General features: G+C 42.3%; 1 protein-coding gene across 1 annotated transcript; it reads right to left on the bottom strand.

Moving 5' to 3' along the window:
* Window positions 1–1,812: 1,812 nt before the first annotated feature.
* On the bottom strand, window positions 1,813–20,614 carry LOC127050345 (D-beta-hydroxybutyrate dehydrogenase, mitochondrial-like). Its single transcript, XM_050952220.1, has 4 exons — window positions 20,281–20,614; window positions 8,795–8,947; window positions 6,071–6,201; window positions 1,813–2,737 (listed from the first exon to the last, which is right to left on the bottom strand). Exons 1-4 carry the CDS (start codon window positions 20,612–20,614, stop codon window positions 2,390–2,392), a joined length of 966 nt encoding a protein of 321 aa, XP_050808177.1. The 3' UTR covers window positions 1,813–2,389.
* Between the last annotated feature and the right edge of the window lie 994 nt (window positions 20,615–21,608).

Below are 21,608 nucleotides of genomic sequence, written 5' to 3'. Positions count from 1 at the left end.
AAGACATTAAAAAAGCCACAAATTTAAAGTCTTCGTTATACTCTTTTTTCAACAAGAGTCCAAAAAGACTGAACATCTTGGGAAAAAAAATAGATGATGCTCTGGAACTGAAGTTAAAATTAGTCCAACCTGGGAAAACCTGCTGGCTTTCTCATGAGTGATTCTTGGCTATTGTCTTAAAATTACTGCAGCCGTTATTACTGGCTTTGGAAAGTATCTACCAGGAGGGGATGGACCTAAGTAGTGAGGCTGGTGGACTAGTTTTGCTAAGACATTCAGAGAAGACAATTTCCATTCTCTCTTTGTAAGTCTACTGTTGAAACCACTTGGGTCATTAAAGAATGCCATCCAGGCATCTGCTTCAACAGTAGCAGATCTTTGTCCAGCAACAGAAGCTACACTTGGATCAATCAGAGAGATCTCCATTGAAAACATACTGGAAGAAGCAAAGGCTTCAGTCCAGAAGTTGACTAATGAAGGCATTTATATCAAATCCTTAAGTGAAGAGGACAAGAAGTGTTTGTTAAGCCAACTGAACAAACTTGATCCTTACAAATCTACAACAGCGACTTCTAGATTCTACTCAACCTCTACATAGCTTTTAAAGATGCCCGTCTTATAAAACACTGACAGGTGAATGGAGTGAAGCACTACCAGCAATGGGGCTGCCATGTGATCAGGACAGAATGGAGAATTTGAACACAGAGTGGAATGTCATAGAACAAATGAATGAAGATTTGACTTCAACTTCTTTTTTAATCGTCACTAGTGGCTCAACCTGATCTTTGTGCTGTTTCCTGGGATGAAAGAAGCAGGAATGCATCTCTTGCTACTCCTAGCTACAGCAACAGCTACAGTTGAGTGTTCTTTTTCATCACTGATAGAAGTTTGCATTCTGATAAAAATCAGCTTCTGCCTGATCATATGAATGAAGTAATGAGCATATCAGCTGAAGGATTAGAAATAGCAGACACACGAAAAGCCACCGAAGATGAACACACTGCATTTGAGAAGTTCATTAACAGAGTTGTGAAAATTACAACAAGAAACCAAGCAGGATGTAGATGTAGTGCTTCATGGAAGGCTTGAGTAGCCAACTTTCATTTGTGTGATAATTTTTAAAACATGAGTTAAATCTAATAAAATGATTGTGAAACGTTTTTCAGTTTTTACTGTGGTGCCATGCAGCCCACCTTCACCCTTATGGTCTTGCTCCTCGGCCTTCACCCCCCTGTAAATTCGAACATCTCGTCTAATTTCAGTTCCTGGGGAAAACACCGATTGGAGCAGTCTCCAGTATGGATGTATGCAGATTGATGGGGCAGCAGCTTCACGTGTGTTAATTTAGCACATTTAGTGAGCACTAAATTCATATACATCCAAAAGAATTTAGGCTCTGATCCAACTCCCATTGAGGTCAATGATACTTTTCCCATTGATTTCAATAGATTTTTCACCAGACCCTTAATGAATTCCTATATTGACAGAAAGAAATGGCACCTCTTAAACGTCAAACTGAGCTACAAGCTATGTGTGCAGACTTTCCTCAACTACTAGCTGCTGATTGTGCACTGCTAACTGCTTGCCATCTTTTGTGTTTAGTTCTCTGACCGCACTTTAGCTTAATGTATTGGTTAATCTGGACATTAGAGGCAGGTAATACATCGTATTAGGAATGAACATTCATTTGTAAGTGGAATGTGCTACTTATTTATTTTACAAAGCATATGACATATTTGCTCTGATGTTACAGATTTAAGCAAAATATCTGTGAGCTTAAAATACTTCACAATGGTAGCTATTGTTTCCATTGGTAAGGACTTTCATAATTCATTTAAGGCTTCCTAGTTCTCTGCACCCTTCTGACTCCATTCAAACCTATTTCAAGGCCCATTTCTCACTCCCTGCCTAACATTCCTAGCTCTTCCTCTAACAAAACAATAAAATACTTTTCCAGGCTCTCAAAACTATTGCATTCTTCATCCTTGCCTGATTGTATCCATCAATGCTCCTGTAGGGTAAACTCTACTTATAACTGACGTGGAAGCATTTTGTGGTACTTTCATATGAAAGATTCGATAGAAAAATAAAATGCATTAGATTCAACAGGCAAGGTATACAGCAGTGTGTGAGTTAATCCTTACAAGAAGTGGAGAAATGCTGTGTCCCAAAGTACAGCAAGTGAATTATTTTACATTCAACTCCAGATATATTTCAGTATGCAAAAGTTACAGTCCTGAATAAGAATCTGATCCAAAGCTCATGCCAGTCAATGGGAGTCTGTCCATTGGCTTCAATGGCCTTTAGACCAAGCTGTAAATCCTTTGCTTACAAAAGTTGTCCAACCTGAATTATAGACCAGAAACAGGTCAATATTCTCTCCACAGGGCTATGTGAGTTTTACTTTACTCAGTGCATAGGACAGAATTGAATCCATCACAACAGTTGGGAAAACTGTGCATATAAAAACCAACAGTTTTTCCTTTAGCTTTGCAACCATATAACGTGCTTTGGGAGCAGGTGACATTAAAGCATCCACCATGGCATCTACAACTTCATGGCCTGTGGTGCACCCTTCCTTAAGTATGTTGTTGAAAAAGTCTGAACGCTCTTGCACATATTCTTTACTATACACTGCCTTTTCCTCCTCATTAAGTTCATTCCAGATCTGCTCCGCATTGACTGGTGGCTGAACATTAGTTGAACGTGCGTAATTTCCTGGCTGAATAACACAAACCTAAAAGGAAAACAAAATTAGAAAATAACTATTAAAATATAATCAGCTGCTCTGAATTCAGTGAAATAATATGAGCAATAGAGCTCGTTGATATTGTTTGTTTGTTTTTTAACAGAATACTTCTGTTGGAAAATGTGGCTTCTGCAAAATCAAATGTTTCGTGGGAATGAGTTGATTACAATCAAAATGGAGTATATCATTTTGACTTTGTTTCATTTCAACTTTCTTGTTTCACTTCACTTTGGCTTAATTTTTTTAACTTCCTTACATTTTAATTTATGTTTATATATTTTATGTGTAATATAGTGTATTTCATATTTATATATGTATATAACTTTTTTTTATTTTTTACAACCGTGAAACAGTATCAGGACACAATGTTTTGACATTATCTAAACGAAACAATTTGATAAGGTCAGTTCGATGGATCCAAAATGAAATGTTTTGAGTTTCAGTTACATGGTAAATTTAGAGATTTCAACTTTTTGTCCCATTGAAAGAGAAACAAAACTTATGCAAGATTGGAATTTCTCATGGGATGGAAATTCTGTTTTCCTAGCAGTTCTAAGGAACAGGTGATGGACTTTGATTTCCAAGTATATAGGGACAAAGATCATGTTCCTGATCCCACTGGGGTCTGTAGCAAAACTCCCACTGATTTCTGTATGTATAGGTTTACATCCAAAGTTTCCAAATCCTTTGCTGATGGGTCTCCATTCTCCTTGCTTGCATTGGTGCTGCTGTTTTGTTAGTGTCCCAGAGACCGCAGTGGAATGTTAGGGCATGTTTGGCACTACAGTAGGCACATCTGACTTGGAATATCTGACTAGTGCTAAGTGGTTAACAGCATATGTGTTAAAACTACCTGTGTTGCATAATAGTGACACTATGGGTTTGTCTACAGTAGTTCAAAACCTGCAGCTGGCATGTGCCAGCAGACTTGGGCTAAGGGGCTTTGGCTAAGGGGCTGTTTAACTGTGGTGTGGACATTCAGGCTCGAGATGGAGCATGGACTCTAGGACCCTGCAGAGCTGCGAGGCAACCTGAACATCTACACTGCATTTAAACAGCCCCTTAGTCCAAGCCCCACAGGCCCAACTCAGCTGGCACAGGCCGGCTATGAGTTTTTAATTACAGTGTAGATTTACTCCGTAGGGCTAGATTGTGGCATTTAGCCACAGCCTGTTGTAAGTGGCAGCACAGACCCAATGCAAAGCAAGGAGCACTGGACCTCACACTCATGATGTGTATGCGGTCATGCTGGCAAGGGCAGGATAGCACAATCTTCAAAATGGCATCCCCTAGACAAAACCATGCCTAGTTTTGTCTCAGTACAGGACGGGGGACAAACCTTAGAAAAGCAAGACCATTTACTGGATGAATGGCCTGCCTTGCTACGGAGAGCACAAACTGCTGTATCCCTTTAATAGGTGTAACATACTATGCACTGGGTGGGCAGTCAGTTTGGCTGGCCAATGTATAGAGGGGATAGGCAGCAGGTTCAAAACAAACAAAAGGAAGTATTTTTTTTCCACACAATGCACAGTCAACCTGTGGAACTCCTTGCCAAAGGATGTTGTGAAGGCCAAGACTATAATGGTTCAAAAAAGAACTAGATAAATTCATGGAGGATAGGTCCATCAATTAGCCAGGATGGGCAGGAATGGTGTCCCTAGTCTCTTCTTGCCAGAAATTGAGAATGGGCAACAGGGAATGGATCACTTGATGATTACCTGTTCTGTTCCTTCCCTCTGGCATTGGCCACTGTTGGAAGACAGGATACTGGGCTAGATGGACCTTTGGTCTGATCCAGTATGGCCGTTCTTATGTTCTTATGTAGAGCCATGGCTCCATCTGCTCCCTACCCCCTTTTGGGAGAGTGGCTCCAGAAAAGAGGGAGAGACTCTCAAGGAGACGCATTCTGCCAGCCTTTAGGCGGGCTGTGCAGTGAAGGGGACAAGGGGGACTAGCTAAGGGCCAGCCACAGATTAGCCCATAGTGAGTGGATATAAAAGTAATCCTCATAAATACCACCACTATATTTATTTGCCAAGGTAATTATTAGAGAAATATAGTTTTGAACATTAAAGTCCAAGCAAATAGAACAGCTAACCTCTTAAACTAAGCACTTCCATGCACTCAAGATTATCCTTAGCTAAGCAGTTCAAATCCTCATCGTGTCGTAGATATTTCAAAGTGTATAATGCAAGTGATTTTATACTGTTTTCCAAAAGGGGGCAGCTGCTGAAACACAGCAACAGCTTTTCCACAACCAAACTGCTATGAGCAGTGCATACGGTTAGTCTTTGCTGTAGTATTTACTTCAGGGGGAACATTTAGTGAGCACTAAATGAGGAATGATTCAAAGGGACAAAGCTAGATGAGCTGTTCAGTGATCTAAGCTTTAGGTTTGCTCATTAGTGTTCCATCAGCAGAGGAGCCCCGGTTCAGGGGGTGTATATTCACCATCAGCGCAGCCGCTGGCAATCTAGTGGTGAGGGATGTCTCCTGCACTCAGGTTTTCTACCAGAGTGAACCTTCACCTCCTTCTGGAAACTCCAGAGGAGCTCTGTGAGTGAGAGACACCAGGTCAATGTACTCCCTGGGCAACCTGGTCCCGCTCCCTTCTTACCCCGCACCACTCACTTTTGAAGTCCTCATCCTCGCAAGCAGCAGCCCCACTGAAGGGAAGGTTTAGTTACAGTGTGTTGTTTCAACCTCTTCGTCTTGACAGGCACTGTATTAACTCAGGGAGAGAGACAGTTCCTGCCCCAGAGAACTTACAATGTAAACAGATGAGGCACACAAAGGATGGGAGGGGGAACACAGGGGAGGTGTCTTCCCAAAGTCCCACATTGCTGGGAATAGAAGCTAGAGCACCCAACTCCCAAGCCGGTATCCTATCCACTAGGCCACACTGGGGATCACATACCTAGAAACCATCATAAATCCTAGAAGAAGCTGTATCTTAGACATCCTGGAATCAGAGGCTGGAATCGCAGGTTTGACTCGGCTCTTTATCTTTCCAGTGTTATTATAAGCATTTACATGCCGTTTACTGGGAGGGACTTTTAAATATGGCTTTTCACAAGAGTAAGAGTCTGATTGGCCAAAATGTCCCTTTCCCCTCATCAATATGCAATATCCTCTGCGTCAGCTGCTTGCTTCCCTCCACCCCAGAAATAACGGCAGGTCGGTGATGTGTATAGAGTTTCAGGAGGAAAGGTGCTATATAAATATAGAATACATCTTTTTCTTCCCGCAAAATTAATGGTTATTTCTGAAATATATAAACAGCTTTTGTGAGGGAAAATAGCTGAAGAACTATCTTACCAGCACTCCAAACTTCTTCATTTCCAGTCTTAAGGCATCACAAAATTTTTCTATGGCTGCCTTGGTCATAGAGTAAATGCCATTCCCCAAAGTAAAGTATGCAGTAACACTAGACATAAAGACCATACGTCCTGGAGGGGGAAAAGAAACATGGTTCAAATGTTCAAATAAGTTCATATTTAAATCCCTTGTTTTCCCTCATTACCTTTCGCTCATAACTGCCTTACTCTGCAGCGAGGCTAAGATGTGCATTCCTAGCATAACCTTACTATAGTATGTTCAGCTCTGTAGCTCAGAAAACCAAGCTTCCTCCAAAAGTCTCATTTCTTGGTTATTTGCAGGTGCTGAACCAGATTAAGTGTAATATAGTCACAGCTTGCATCCTACCAGTTCTGAGCCAGTAAGTTCAGATATAAAGAGTGTAGCGTGAGGACATAAACGCAAAGATCCATGCTTTAAGCAGCAACTAGAGATTCCCTGACCCACGAAATTCCTACATTTATTGAGCTCCTTGGTGAAATATATCCGAGTCCTCTCTGGAAACTGTGGAAGACCAGGAATTGTATAACTACTTCACAGAGAGGAGGAAACAGATTGCAGCAAGGCAACTCCTGAAATCAGTGCGTAAATAAAAGAAATAAAAATGAAGGGCTTGTGCATCTAAAAGGAGGATTGTAGTAGGGGAGAGAGACAGTGTCTAATTATTCATCATGATGGGTCTGATTTCACTGTAACACCAATTTTATACCAGTGCAACTCCATGGACTTCAAAGAAGGTTAGCCCTGGAAAGGTAGTTTGATTTCCACTAATGTGTGTCTTCTCATTCCATTTGGCGGTGATTTCCATGGCTTGTGCCATTCTTATAATCATTTTATGATTTTTGTCAAATGTACCAGTCTACTGAAGTTCAAAGGTGTCCAGAACAAGGAATTGTGCTCTGGCCCATCTCAACAACTTACTCCTATAGCTGCACAAATAATTATACCATAGAACCAGAAATGTTTACATGTATGATGATACCTCAGGTACTGAGAGGCAGGATGGTCTTGTGATTAAGGACTCAAGAGATCTGGGTTCAACTCCTGTGTCAGAGTCACCAGGTGACCTTGGCAAGCCACTTAATGTCTCTGTGCTTCAAAGCTCCCCTGTAATATGGGGATCACAGTATTTCCTTTTCCCTGCCTTGCCTATTTAGGATGTGAACTGTTCAGCACAAGGATTGCATCTTATGGCATGTCTGCACGGGCAGCGATCAATCCAATGGAGGTCAATTTATCATGTCTAGTACAGATGTGATAAATCGACCGCCGATCACTCTAGCATTGACTCTGGTACTCCACCTCCGTGAGAAACGCAAGGGGAATCGATGAGAGAGCATATCCCGTCGACACACCGCTGTGAAGACATTGCAGTAAGTAGAACTAAGTATGTCGACTTCAGCTACGTTATTCATGTAGCTGAAGTTGCATAACTTAGATCAATCTCCCCCCTTAGTGTAGACGAGCCCAGAGTATGTGTATGTATGTACAGCACTCAAAACAATGAGACTCTGATCTTGGCATCTAGGTGCTATTGTACTAAGTACTGTGCTAGGAAGACACAATGGCCCAGGAACCTCAGGGCAGCCTGGCCACTCCAGGATCACTCTGCACTGGACCTATCTTCATTGGCCAGAATGAGAGGGCGCTGGGGTCAGACAAAATATAAGTTGTTACAATCATGGCAGTGTTTCAGGAATAACATCAATGGATCACCATACAGTGCCTACAGTTAAGCACATGCATAAAAGTCTTTGCAGGATCTAGGTGATAGAGTGTCAACAGCGACATATCATAGAAGGAGAGTGACCGTGTCCCACACATTAGCAATATAGCACTTCCATAGCTTCTAAAGAGGCACACGCAGTGCTGTGTTCTTGTGATATGCGCGTAACATGGCCATTCGTTTTAAGGTGTGTTAAGGATTCATTACATTTTTTTCCGTATATTGAAAAATCATAAGCAGTGTTACTAGGAGGCTGAACAGCTGCGTATTTGTGACTAAGGGATAAATGGTAGGATAAAAGCATCCATTTCTGGATCACAGGGTCCTTTCTAATTTTGTGTTACAGTAGCACCTCCAGACCTCAATCGAGACCTCATTGTGAGAGGCCCTGTACACACACGCAGTAGGAGACAATCCCTGCCTCGAAGAGCTTAAGGCAATACAGACAAAAGGTGGAAGAAAGGAAATATTATTATCCCCAATCTGTTCAAAGGGGACAACAGAGACACAGAAAGATTAAGGAACCAGCTCTCAAACTCAGAGAACCTGTGGCAGAGCCAAAATTGAATTCAGATCTCCTGAGTCCTTCTCCACAAGATCATCTTTCCTCCCAGAAGCAAAGAACAATCAAATAGTACAATCTAAATACCAGAGCAAGTCCTTGCCCATGCTGCATGTGTCCCAGTGCCAATGCTGAGTCTCCTGCATTCGAAGGAAGAATGCTAACAACTATCATTCAGCATTTCCCTCTGTTTTCAATCACAGATATTGATGTCATTGATTCCTCATAAACTAAAACTAATTACTTATTTCACCTTATACGTCCTTGTCCTCTTGTTAGGATCAAGTTGTCCTCTTAGGTAACATTTCAGGAAATTGGACAACATACTGGTTTTGTTTCAGTTAACTATAGTAAACTAATTATTCTACAACTGTAGATGACATTGGATTAGGATTACCCTTGTATTTCCTTAGAAGGGGAAGAAATGCCAACGTTGTCCTTATACAGCCAAGGAGATTCACATCCACAAATTTTTCATATTTCTCCATAGGCAGCCACCCTGTCTCGCCAAATGTCGATATTCCAGCATTGTTCACCAGTCCCCAAAAACCTGAAGGGGGAAAAATTTTCTCCTGATTGCAACATATTTAACCACCAGACAAACTGGATACAACACCGTCAGAGCCTTCAACAATGTTCATAAAATGGGCGTCATTTTGGTCTGTGCATTTGAGGACTAGGCTTCCCAGACAGAGGCTGGGTGAGGCACTCTGAAGCCCACCCAGTTGGAACTGACCTAGAATAAAGCCGAGCTCTTGCAAGCAGCTTATATATTGAGTTATCACCGAACACCACAATGAGAGCAATCTGAAATAAGTCCTTGGCTACATTATATTTTAGGTTTGTATTCATAAGCATGTGCACATTTTTCTTAAGGAAGCAACATAATTGTGGCTATTATCTGGATCATATCAGACTGTTGAGCACTATTTAATAATCATTCACTATATTGTCTCCTTAAGTTATTTATGAGTAACATGATCTGGGAGGCCACTTTCTCCTGCCAAAATAGCGCACCAAGGTATTTTAACAACGTGTAACTATGGCTACGTCTACACTACAGGATAAATTCGAATTAGCTTAAACCGATTTTATAAACAGATATTATAAAGTCGATTGTGCGCGTCCACACTAGGCACTTTAATTCGGTGGTGTGCGTCCATGGTCCGAGGCTAACATCGATTTCTGGAGCGGTGCACTGTGGGTAGCTACTGTAAAATAATGAGGCCAATAACATTGATTTGCGTCCACACTAACCCTAATCCGATATAGTAATATCGATTTTAGCGTTACTCCTCTCATTTTGCAGGAGTACAGAAATCGATTTAAAGAGCCCTTTAAATCGATATAAAGAGCAGTGTAGTGTGGACGGGTGCAGCGTTAAATCGATTTAACGCTGTTAAAATCGGTTTAACAGCGTAGTGTAGACCGGGCCTATGTAACTCAGACCACCTTTGTGAAAACAATATTAAGCAGACTAAAGGCCAAATGGTAACATTTTCAAAAGTGTCTAAGTAACTTAGGAGCCTAAATCCTATTTTAAGAAGTATATATATAGAAAGAGACAGAGATACCTATCTCATAGAACTGGAAAGGACCCTGAAAGGTCATCAAGTCCAGCCCCTGCCTTCACTAGCAGGACCAAGTACTGATTTTGCCCCAGATCCTGAGGTGGCCCCCTCAACGATTCAACTCACAATCCTGGGTTTAGCAGGCCAATGCTCAAACCACTGAGCTATCCCTTCCCCCCCAAGCACCAAAGTGATTTGGTATTTAGAAGCCCACATCCATTGAAAGTCAATGAACTTAGACTCCTAAGTCACTTTAAAAGATGAGACTGAGTGAAAAACATTACTCCAGATCCCGTCCTCAGATACTTGTTGCAGGTATTTCCAGGCTGACCAGCACTGTAATACCTGTGCAGTAGTTAAGAATCACATAGGGAGGTCTGTACTAGACTCAATAACTGAGTTAGGTTAACGTAATGTTGACCTAACTACAAGTGTCTATACAAAAATATGGCTCCAATCAATGTAACTTGCCCAGTACGCCAACTTAACAACTGCACCTCTGCAAGAGGTGTAGCACTTAGGTCACTGTAGTTAGGTCAGTGTAGACACTGCATGGCTTATATCGACCATTGCTGCCTTTCAGACACCATCCCACAATGCCCCAGAATGACAGTACAGTCAGTACAAGCACTCCTGGTGAGGACACGAACCACTAGCGCAGGGAGCGCAATGTGGACATGCGAAAGTGATTTAATTACTGCAGTGGCTGTACATCAACGTAACTTAGGTTGATTTAATTTTGCAGTGTAGACTTCCCCTAAGTCTCTCCCAGGTTCGTCATCTTTGCTTACTGCTTATTGTGAGCCCTGCCAGGGGCCTTGCACATTGTTATCTGAAGGCAGCATTTGATACAAATGGTCAGTTTCACATGCCCTACACAGAATCAGTGAAAATAGCGTATTTGTAGGGGCTGGAGTGAGTAATGGAATCTTTCCTCTTAATCCTGACATGGGGTGCTGGGCATCTGCCCAGTTATCTATGGCTACAAAGCTGTAGGAGAGACCACAGCCTGATGCAACCACACCAGCAAGGTTCCTGGCTAGGGAAGCAGCATCGCTCACAGACCTAATGGATATTATCACGCCTCTCCCAAGACCACCCCAGTGGAGCAGGCTCCAGGATCTCCTTGCTCAGACTCTCCTCTCTCGCAGCTGCCTGTGCAAAGCCACTAGGCTGGTTTCACTAGATTTTGTCTTTCCAGATGTCAAGGCAGTGCTTGGTCAGGATTTCAGTTAATGTTTATCCAGCTCTCAGAAATTGTGCCCCCCTCCCACACACACACATTCACTTGAGCTCATGGCAGTTTCTGAGTGCTGGATAGCCATTGGGCAATGTGCAGATTCTATCAGAAACAGAAGGACTGAAACTGCAAACAGAATTAGAGGACTGGGGGGAGAGTCTCACTAACACCATGGTCGTTAAAATGGATTCTGAGGACAAAGATTAACAGATAAACTAGAGGATCTGGAGGTTCACTTTAGGAGACCTCATTTAAGATTAGTGGGGCTTCCAGGAAGGGGAGTAGGCTCTCACAAGGACAGAGAAAAACTCTATCCCTGCCACATGAAATGATGTCTCATATAAAGAAGGTATCCTGATGTTCTTTCTGATGTTAGGGTAGAAACAGAGAAAAATATAATACAATTCACTCTGGTTTAAAAATATATAAAATCTTATGGAACTGGGTACACATCTGCAGTGTGGCACATTGCAAAGCTGCATATTCTTTACAACAAACCCAAATCTTTCGGCACATCCATAAGAAGCTAATGAACTCCTTGACTTCTTGCAAAAGGCTACTGGGCAGTGAAGCCCACGGTCTGTCAATCTAAATAGTTCCCTGGATAGGAAACTGCACTCTAAATCCGCAAATGAGAATCCAAGACGAAAAGACGGTGAAAAATGTGAAAAGCAACATAAAAAATGTGCTGTCTCTAGGTTTATTTCTCTTTTGCAATATCAAATTTAATTATTTTTGAGATTCTCCAGGTTATGCAGGAGCAGTCAGACAGGAAGGGAAATTTTGTATGTGGAAGGGAGTATTTAACCACACGTTTTATGGAATATAAAATCAAAGAACATGTTACAAGATAGATGCCAATTGGGTTACTGGTTCTGTGAAATATATTGTTCGCAAATATTCCTGCTTCCTTATATGTATTGCAGTGTGTTGGCAATTCAGAATCCACTGAAAAAAGTACAGTTATTAGAACTGGTTGAAAAATTTCATCTGAACTTTTTTTCTGATAAAAAATGGTCTTTTTTAAAACAAAATGTAACTGATTTTTTTTTCCAATGGAAATCTTTCATTGTCCCCTACTTCCCTGTTCTTTCCCTTTCCCACCTCTGTTTCAGTGACAAAATGAAAAAAGGAGTAAAAGAAAAAAGGGGAGAGAGAGGAAGAAAAAAAACTGATTTATTTATTTCTGTGTGTATTTGTGTGGTTTCAAAAACTGAAACATTTAAAAATAATTTTTTATTTCTATTTTTTTCATTTGAAACATACTTGCCACTTTTCATTTAGCTCTGCTTGTTATGTTATAAATAGTTTAAGAGGGTGTTTCAGTAATGAAGGCTCTGTGTTATACCATCTTCCATAGTGATGATGATGTTGATTACAGTAGAGTCTAGAAGCCCCAACCAAAATTGGAGACCCATTGTTTTAAGTATTTTAGATATACAGCGTAAGTATTTTAAGTATTTTAGATACAGAGTAACAGTCCCTTTCCTGAAGAGCTTACAATATCAATAGATGAGACAGACAAAAGACACATTATTTCCCATTTACAGATGAAAAACTGACACAGAGAGATCCAGTGCCTTGCCCAAGGTCATACAGGGAGTCTGTGGCAGAAATGGAACTAAAGTCTCCAGAGTCCCAGACCAGTGCCTTAATCAGAATAGCATCTTTCCAAGAATAGTTGGTGGTTTTGATTACATTGTTCTATTGTCATGATTGCTATTGTTGCCAGATTGAGTACATGACTGCAGGCAAACTGGAAGAAAAATAAAATAGCGTGGACCTATCCTGGATAATAGATTCAGAAATATCGGATTCAAGAATTTAAAGGTATTTTCAAGGAATGTACACAGACAGAACAATCCAATCAAGTGGAAGAAAGTACTTAATCACCTGAAAAAATAGATTTTGATGTTACAGCCCTATGAGGAACACATCTTCCCTTATGAAAGACAACAATTATGGAAAAGTGAAGTTTATGCAACCACTTATAACAAGGGGGAAAAGAAGAGAGGTTAATTAAATGAGGACTCTCCTTGTGAGTTGAGACAACTGTAAGGGGAACAGCTGGGAGACATCTTACTGCAGGGTATGTTTTTATGACAAGAAGATTACTATAATAAATAACGATCCACAGCCCGTTAAAGTCAATGGAAAGATGCCTATTGATTTCCGTGGCTTTACATCAGGCTCTGAATGACACAACCTTCTCAGACCTAAGCACGATGACAAGACCTCTGACTAAATGTATTAAGGGAACCATCTACAAAGCAGGAAATGTTAACTGGGTTCCTAGCCCTGAAAACAAATAAAAGGGGGTAACAGACCCCTAGAATCCACAATTGTCAGAAATTGTCTAGAGAAAGCAACATATCCATGGAAAACAAGTTTCAGAAGCACCTGGTTTTATAGTGTCATAAACAGATAGCTAAGGTTAATGTCTCTTTCACCTGAAGCACCTGACCAGAGGACCAATCAGGAAACCGGATTTTTTCAACTTTGGGTGGAGGGAATTGAGTGTCTGAGTCTTTTGTCTGCCTGCCTGCTTTCTCTGAGCTTTGGAGAAGTAGTTTCTACTTTCTAGTCTTCTGTTTCTAAGTGTAAGGACAAAAAGATCAGCTAGTAAGTTATATGGTTTCTTTTCTTTGATATTTGCATGAATATAAGTGCTGGAGTGCTTTGATTTGTATTCTTTTTGAATAAGGCTGTTTATTCAATATTCTTTTAAGCAATTGACCCTGTATTATATCATCTTAATACAGAGACCATTTATATGTGTTTTTCTTTCTTTTTATATAAAGCTTTCTTTTAAAACCTGTTGGAGTTTTTCTTTACTTCAGGGAAATTGAGTCTGTACTCACCAGGGAATTGGTGGGAGGAAGAAATCAAGGGGAGATCTGTGTGTTGGATTGCTAGCCTGATTTTGCATTCCCTCTGGGGGAATAGGAAAGTACTTTTTGTTTCCAGGATTGGGAACAGAGAGGGAGATTCACTCTGTTTGGATTCACAGAGCTTGTGTCTGTGTATCTCTCCAGGAGCACCTGGAGGGGGGAAGGGAAAAAGGATTATTTCCCTTTGTTGTGAGACTCAAGGGATTTGGGTCTTGGGGTCCCCAGGGAAGGTTTTTCAGGGGGACCAGAGTGCCCCAAAACACTCTAATTTTTTGGGTGGTGGCAGCAGGTACCAGGTCCAAGCTGGTAACTAAGCTTGGAGGTTTTCATGCTAACCCCCATATTTTGGACGCTAAGGTCCAAATCTGGGACTAAGGTTATGATAATAGTCTAGAATAGACCATAGCTCAACAGAGAGAAACAATCTATAAAGAGAGAGAGTATCCAATCAAGTATTACCAGTACTTTGGTATCTGATTTGGTACTGATTTTGCTGAAGTATGACTTCCCATGGGTCCAGTAGCATTAGGCCCCACATAACACTATGTTACAAATGGAGAACAGCCTTAAAAACTTGAGAAGTGATATGTCAGAGAACATGGCAAACAAGGAACACAGTGCTGTAGTGATGATGTGTTATGGAAAGCTGCCAAAGCAATCCTGATGAGTGAACGATGTTCAAAGGACCTGCAGCCTACAGAGGGGCCCTAGAAAAGATGGAAAACATAGGTTAGGACTTGGGAAGAAGGATGCTTTTTAGGTTAAGACAACAGAATGATCCAGTGATTCAGGAGATCTGGATGCCATTCCGGGTCTCTCACGGATTCCCTGTGTGACTTTGGGCTAATCACTTAATCTCTCTGCTCCTCAATTCCCTATCTCCTGCTTGTCTTATCTATGTAGACCATAAGGTCTTCAGAACACAGCATGTCTCTTACCACGTGTATATATATGCCTAGCACAATGCAGCCCTGATGTTCTCTGGGGTCTCTAGGTGATACTAAAATACAAATAGTAATGGATGTTCTGCAGAAGGCCAAAGTGGAGGAAATATTATTTAGAGATGTAATAAACACTAGAGGAAAACTGAATCAGCTCCTTAGAGAAAAAGAGTGAATAAATACTCCTTTTATGACAAAGAGAACAAAGATGACACAATATTGGCCTATCAGTTAAGAAAGGGGGCTCAGAAGACAGCTATTTGCCAGATCACGTCAGTTTAGTGACTCAAAAATTTCCAACACCACTTTCATGCATACAACTGTATTCTTCACGGTATTAAGAGCGTCAGAAAATTCTTCTGCAATACTTAAAACTAGAAACTAGCTATCCTCGTCAGTTAGAACGGGAAACCTTAGGTGAACTTATTCTAATGCAAGATGTTTCCATAGACTTTAAGGTCAGAAGGGACCATTATGATAATCTAGTCTGATTTCCGGCATCATGCTGTCCAGAGAATTTCACCAAGGATTTCTGCATCAAGCCTAGTAACTTGTGATTGAACAAGAGCGTATCTTTCAGAAAGATATCTGATCTTGATTTAAAGATTGGGTATAATATAGGATCCAGATCCCTTCATAAACTGCTCCAGTAGTTAATTACCTTCACTGTTAAAAATGTGCTCCTTTTTTTAACCTCTAATTTGTCTAGTTTCAACTTCCAGCCATTGGATCTTGTTACCCACATCTGCTAGATAAAGAGCTATCTGCTATCAGATATGTTCTCCCCATGTAGGTACTTGTAGGTCATGATTACACAGGTTAGATTTTTTTTGAATGAAAAGGGTTTTTTTGGCAAAAAAACAAAACAAAAATATGTACTTCTTTTTCAAAGATAGAAAAATATGTGAAAAAATTGACTTTTTTAAAGAAAGATTGCTTTTCCCAAAAAATACATTTGCGACATTTGTATCAAAATTTGAATCAAAACCGTTATCCAAATGGTTCGCTAATTTAATTTTTTTTTTGTTACTGAAAAACAAGTCACCTTAGGCCCAATTTTCCAAGGTGCAGAGTACCCGCAACTCCCACTGAAGTCTTCGTACTGAGGCACCCAAAATCTGTGGCCCCTTTGGAAGATTTGACTGGAAGATCATTATTATGCATGAAATAATACTGCCTAATCTGTGTCATAGCATATGGAATTCCGGGATCACAGTCCTTCTTAAGCAGGAGGAATTTATTATAAAAAACTATTGTATCTACAGGCACAAGTGAACACTTCCAGACAGCTTGAGTTCCTGCTTGATCTGGATTTGTTTAACAGGCACTACATTTTGTCTGGAACTCTATGCAGCACTCAGAGTGCAGTACTTATCTAGTGGCTAAATAATATTTAGCCTAATGAGATGTAGAATTTTATCTATAATTTTTTAAAGACAAGGGAGATGAGGTTCTCATTTTAATGTTTCATTCATTTAGGCTCTGATTCTGCAACCCTTACTCACACTAGGTAGTGCTTACTTGGACAAGAGTCCATGTGAAATCAACTGAGGTGAATAGCTTTCATCAAGAGTCCCAAGGAAGTGAATGATGTGAGTAAGGGCTGCAGAGTTAGGCCCTCAGAAATATTGGGCTAACCCGGGAGGTGAAATGTCCTCTGGAGACCATACATGCTCTGAGCTCCAGGTTGCACTGCAGAGAAAGTAACTGGTTACACCACATTAAGGAGCACCTCATCCTATCACACACACACCCTCCCACACACAAATCTGGCCCACCCTCTTACGGTGAGTTGCTCTAGGGAAATAGGAAGGAGGAGGCGAGCAACTCAGAAACAGTCTCTAAACCACTGCGTCCTCCCACATGCACAGTGTTAGAAATTCTAGGAGATCCTTATCCAGGCCTCACAAAGGAGGCAGGGTCCTTACTCTGTCCACCCATGCAGGCATAGAGGCTGGAACTACGGGTTCTGGGGGTGCTGCAGCACCCCCTCATTTGAAGTGGTTTTCATTATATACAAGGTTTACAGTTTGGTTCAATGGCTCTCAGCACCACCATGATACAAATTGTTCCAGTGCCCCTGCACACAGGACAATCATGAAAGGGGGGAGGGCACAATCTAGCCCATTATAATTAAAGAGATGGATCACCACATCCTGGCTTGTTGAAGAAGCCCATGGAGGGAGGTTGCTAATGTCAATCCCACATACATCAGTTTCTCGGCTTTTGTGCCACTTGAAATTAATGTTTTATGCCCCTATATTGTGCAAACCACTAATAAGGCCTTTGGAATTCACTGTATTGAATCAGATATTAAATTAAGCCAGTGGCTCCATTGTACTTAATATACTGTAGGAGAAAGATTGCTTAGTAATTTAGAAGTAAAGTACATGCTGGTAGGATTTGTAAAACCACTTTACCTTTTGACTACCTGGTTTTCTCCATGGCACACTCAATAGCTGCTCAAGCAGAGAGGTTGAACAAAAAAGTGAAAGGCCATCATCAGATGTATAATACATACAAGACCCTGATTATGTATAATGTAATATAACAGAATAGGTATAACTGTCTCATTAAGGGCCTGGTCCAAAGCCCATTTAAGGCAAGGAGAATCTTTCCATTGACTCTCTTAGGCTTTGGATCAGGCCTTAAAAGTCTAGATCAATTTAAGATCATGTATATATTATGATCTGGACATTCCGTGTAAATGACATGCATCTGAGGAAGTGGGTATTCACCCACAAAAGCTCATGCTCCAAAACGTCTGTTAGTCTATAAGGTGCCACAGGATTCTTTGCTGCTTTTACAGATCCAGGCTAACACAGCTACCCCTCTGATACATGTAAATAAGCTGAATCAACAAGCATAATCCCTGGAAAATTCCCTTCCCTGCTGCCCCCATGAATCAGGCCTTGCCGTAAGAGTCTTTCATAATACCCCCAATTTGGCAAGCTAACCTTGTTAATCAAGATTTCGCTGAATAGATGCCAGCTACTGCTTTGGTATAAGGTACAACTAATTGCCCCTGAACAGAAGTTTCAGGGTGATGTTCCTTTAAGTCCCTGGGCTCTGTCTAGGCTATAAACACCCTTGGGATTCAGCTGCTGTTTCTAAAGCTGAGGAAAGAACTTAAAAGGGGAAGACTTAATCAGTTGAGGTCAGGATAACCCATAAATACACATACTTAATGAGAGGCTTCTGTGCTTTTGTTTACTTTCTATATTCTTGTTCTTTTCCATGACATATCCTAACAAGCTAGTCAAGAACGTGGCCTGCATTTCCATGGTTGTGTCATGTGCTTTATTCTTCATTATAATTTTTGTGTTCATGAAAATCATTTGTTCAGAATTACAAATGCACTTAACTTCTGCTGCAAAGTACTGAGTAAATGTATTGGGCTACATCCATCCCCGATGCAACTCCATTGGCTTCAATGGATAATAGAAGTGTTTACGCCTTGCAGACTTAAGTCTATAAAGCGTTTTGCCTTGCGTGGCACATATTAATTTGTGCATGCTTTGGATCCAGTAAGTTCACTCATGGCAGTCTAACACTATTCTGATAGGATAAACAGGGATTTGTGCTGCTTGTGATTATTTTGGACAATATAATGTACCTTAAGTTCATGTATCATGTGGAGGCTAATGGGTGCTGTCATCCCCTCACCAACTTTGTGCCCAACCATCCAGTTCTGCAGAGAAATCATTGTGGGTGCACTTGTGTTAGTACACAGCCCTGCTGAAATTAATGCAGCTCTATGCAGGCAGAGGTGTCCTCCTGCATGGATCTCATTGCTCATGCTAGAGGGAAATATGACCCTTCTGCTGTGCAGGTGGCACAGGGAGCTGGTCCAAGGAGGCTTGCGTGCGCTCTTCCATCTCTAGCATGCCCAGCTGACAACGCAATTCTGGTTACATGCTGTCCCTAATTTAAGGGAAATTGCCTCATTTTTGCTACGATGGGTAACATGTCCAATGAGGAGTTCAAATGAGCACATCTCCCCTCCGCTCCCTTTGGTGTCAGGTCAGCCAGTCACACCGTATAAGGCTTAGACTTTGCATTTGCTTTTCAATATCCATCCCAAATCTGACCAAGTCCTATGCACTAGCTTTATAACACAAAACATTAGAATGATAAATAATTGGTCATTCTTGGTACAAGAGCCTTCCTCTCCGCAGCTTTCCTGCATTTATTCACCTCTTTTCAAATCACTCCCGAAGCAACTTTTTTTCTCTCTTGCTTGTGCATCTTAATTTGCTCTTCTACCAATTACAACCTGTGATTAGATCTGTGCAAAATACTCACAAAGAAACCCGCAGACAAGCAACACTCGGTGGGTTTCCTTTTTCATTACAAATTTTAGTCAAGATTCATTGGCGGCTCATGCTTGTAAACTCTTTGGGGAAGGGATTGTCTTTTTATTCGGTGTTTGCACAACACCTCGCACAAGGGGTCCTGGGTCCATGTAGGGCCTCCTACGTGCAGCCACAGGACAAATTAACAACAGTTTGGGTTGGTTTATGGCTAAGTCTCAAAAAAATAGCTGAGAGTAGTCTCAGCTGAATTTTGGGTTCATCTCAACCAAAATCTCTGAGCTCAAACCCCAGGAGCGCAAACCTCAAGCAGCCAAACCTCAGAAGAAAAATTTCATGAACCTCTGTCCCCAGCAGCATGTATTCAGCACCTCTCCCAGCACATGGTGTATTCAGCTCTGTCAAATGGTTGGACACAGCAGGGTTATGAAATACCCCAGACAAAAGGGGTATGCACCAGCAGAGCAGGTTGGGACGTTGGGGAACTTTGTTTACAATTTTGTTTCCATTGATATTTGATGGCCAGATCAATACATTTTACTGATGAAGCCTCAGAGCAAACTTGGAGCTGGACAAGAGACAAAGGCAGCAGAGTCCCTGCCCCAAGGAATTTACAACACATGGAAGTTTATTGATGATCATCTATTTTTGCCCCCATATCTGCCCCGGTTGAACTCCCAGCCCTGAGTCTAGGACCACACCCTGCTCCTACACCGGTACAAACGCTGCTCCGGATTTACTCCAGTGTCCCGAGCTCCCCCACCCATTGCCTGGCCCCGGTGCAGAGGGCGAGTGACTGCTGTCTCTGGGAAGGGCCTTTGGCAGGTGGCAGCCGGGGGCAGAGGACAGGAGCCGGAGCCCGGAGCGGCGCAGCGCCGTGTGAACGCGCTGCCTTCGGAGTAGGAGGTGGGCGCAGGATGCTCTCACCTGTCTCCGGCAGGTTGCTCAGCACAAACTCCTTAGCCGCGGCCACGTCCCGCTCCCGGGTGACATCCAGCGGCAGCACCCGCAGGCGGCCGGAGCCGGAGGCGGCTTCCCGCAGCAGCCGCCGCGCCCCTTCCCCGCCCGGGCAGAGGCAGCCGGCGAAGACGGTGAAGCCCAGGCGGTGCAGGCGCAGCGCCAGCAGGTGCCCGAAGCCGCTGTCGCAGCCGGTGATGAGCACCGCCCGGCCGGCGGGCTGCAGCGCTGCCTGCCGCGGGAGCCTGGCCAGCAGCGCCAGCGGCACCAGCAGCAGCAGCAGCAGCGCGGGAGCTTCCCACATGGTGGCTGCGCCTCTCCCAGCTCTGCTCCGTCTGGCCCGTGTCGCCGCACCGGGCAGGTCGCTAGAGAGAAATCCGCCCCCTCCTCCCCTTTGCAGGGAGCATTTCCGTGCCCCGTGAGCGGAGAAAGAGGCTTCCAGCCACACACAGCAGGGGGAGGTCACACACACACATTGGGGTTCAGGGCATCTCTCCCCAGGGTGGCCCCCAGCTGGGAGGGAAATGTAGGGCCCCCCTGGAATCGTGAACCAGATTTAACCCCGAACTTTCTGAGGAAAGTTGTCAGTATAGCTCAGGCATTTATTTCCCACAGGGTATTGATCTTGTTTGATAGTTACCACGTGCAAAGGAACAATCTTAAAGGAAGAGATGGGAAAGATGTAGCCAGAGCAGCCGTGATCCCTGTCCGATGGCTGGGTTTGTTCCACACACAGATTGGATTGGAGTAGAAAGTGCTGGTCTTCTAAGGACAAGCCATCCACAGTCCCAGGGGAGCTGGATACCTCTGCTACAATGACAGGTTTCAGAGTAGCAGCCCTGTTAGTCTGTATTCGCAAAAAGAACAGGAGGACTTGTGGCACCTTAGAAACTAACAGATTTATTTGGGCATAAACTTTCGTGGGTAGTCTCTAAGGTGCCACAATCATTCCTGTTCTTTCTGCTAAAATGATTAGCATTGAAATAGTTCACAATGTTGCCAGTTGAGGGACCATAATTAGAGTTGAGAGCTAACATATTAAGAATAAGAGAGGCAGTTCTTGCCCCTACGCACTTGTTTCAATCTCTCTTCAGACAACCTGGCATTGGTCCACATTTGGAAAATCAGTTTCAGACTCGTAAAAACAACAAGGAGTCTGGTGGCACCTTAAAGACTAACAGATTTATTTGGGCATAAGCTTTCGTGAGTAAAAAAACTCACTTCTTCAGATAACCTTACTTCTTCAGATGCATCTGAAGAAGTGAGGTTTTTTACCCATGAAAACTTATGCCCAAATA

This window comes from Gopherus flavomarginatus, chromosome 4 (genome assembly GCF_025201925.1).
Source record: "Gopherus flavomarginatus isolate rGopFla2 chromosome 4, rGopFla2.mat.asm, whole genome shotgun sequence".
Classification (NCBI taxonomy): domain Eukaryota; kingdom Metazoa; phylum Chordata; order Testudines; family Testudinidae; genus Gopherus; species Gopherus flavomarginatus.
Note: the sequence above shows the minus strand (reverse complement) of the source record. Positions and strands in the feature narration are given on the sequence as shown.

Bases quoted from the DNA above. Each gene is read 5' to 3' on its own strand.
- LOC127050345 (XM_050952220.1), bottom strand. From the start codon at position 20,614: ATGTGGGAAGCTCCCGCGCTGCTGCTGCTGCTGCTGGTGCCGCTGGCG. The intron at 8,948-20,280 runs GTGAGAGCATCC...TTCCCCCTTCAG, and splicing joins GAGCAACCTGCCGGAGACAG to GTTTTTGGGGACTGGTGAAC. The intron at 6,202-8,794 runs GTAATCCTAATC...TTCCCCCTCCAG, and splicing joins CCTTCTAAGGAAATACAAGG to GACGTATGGTCTTTATGTCT.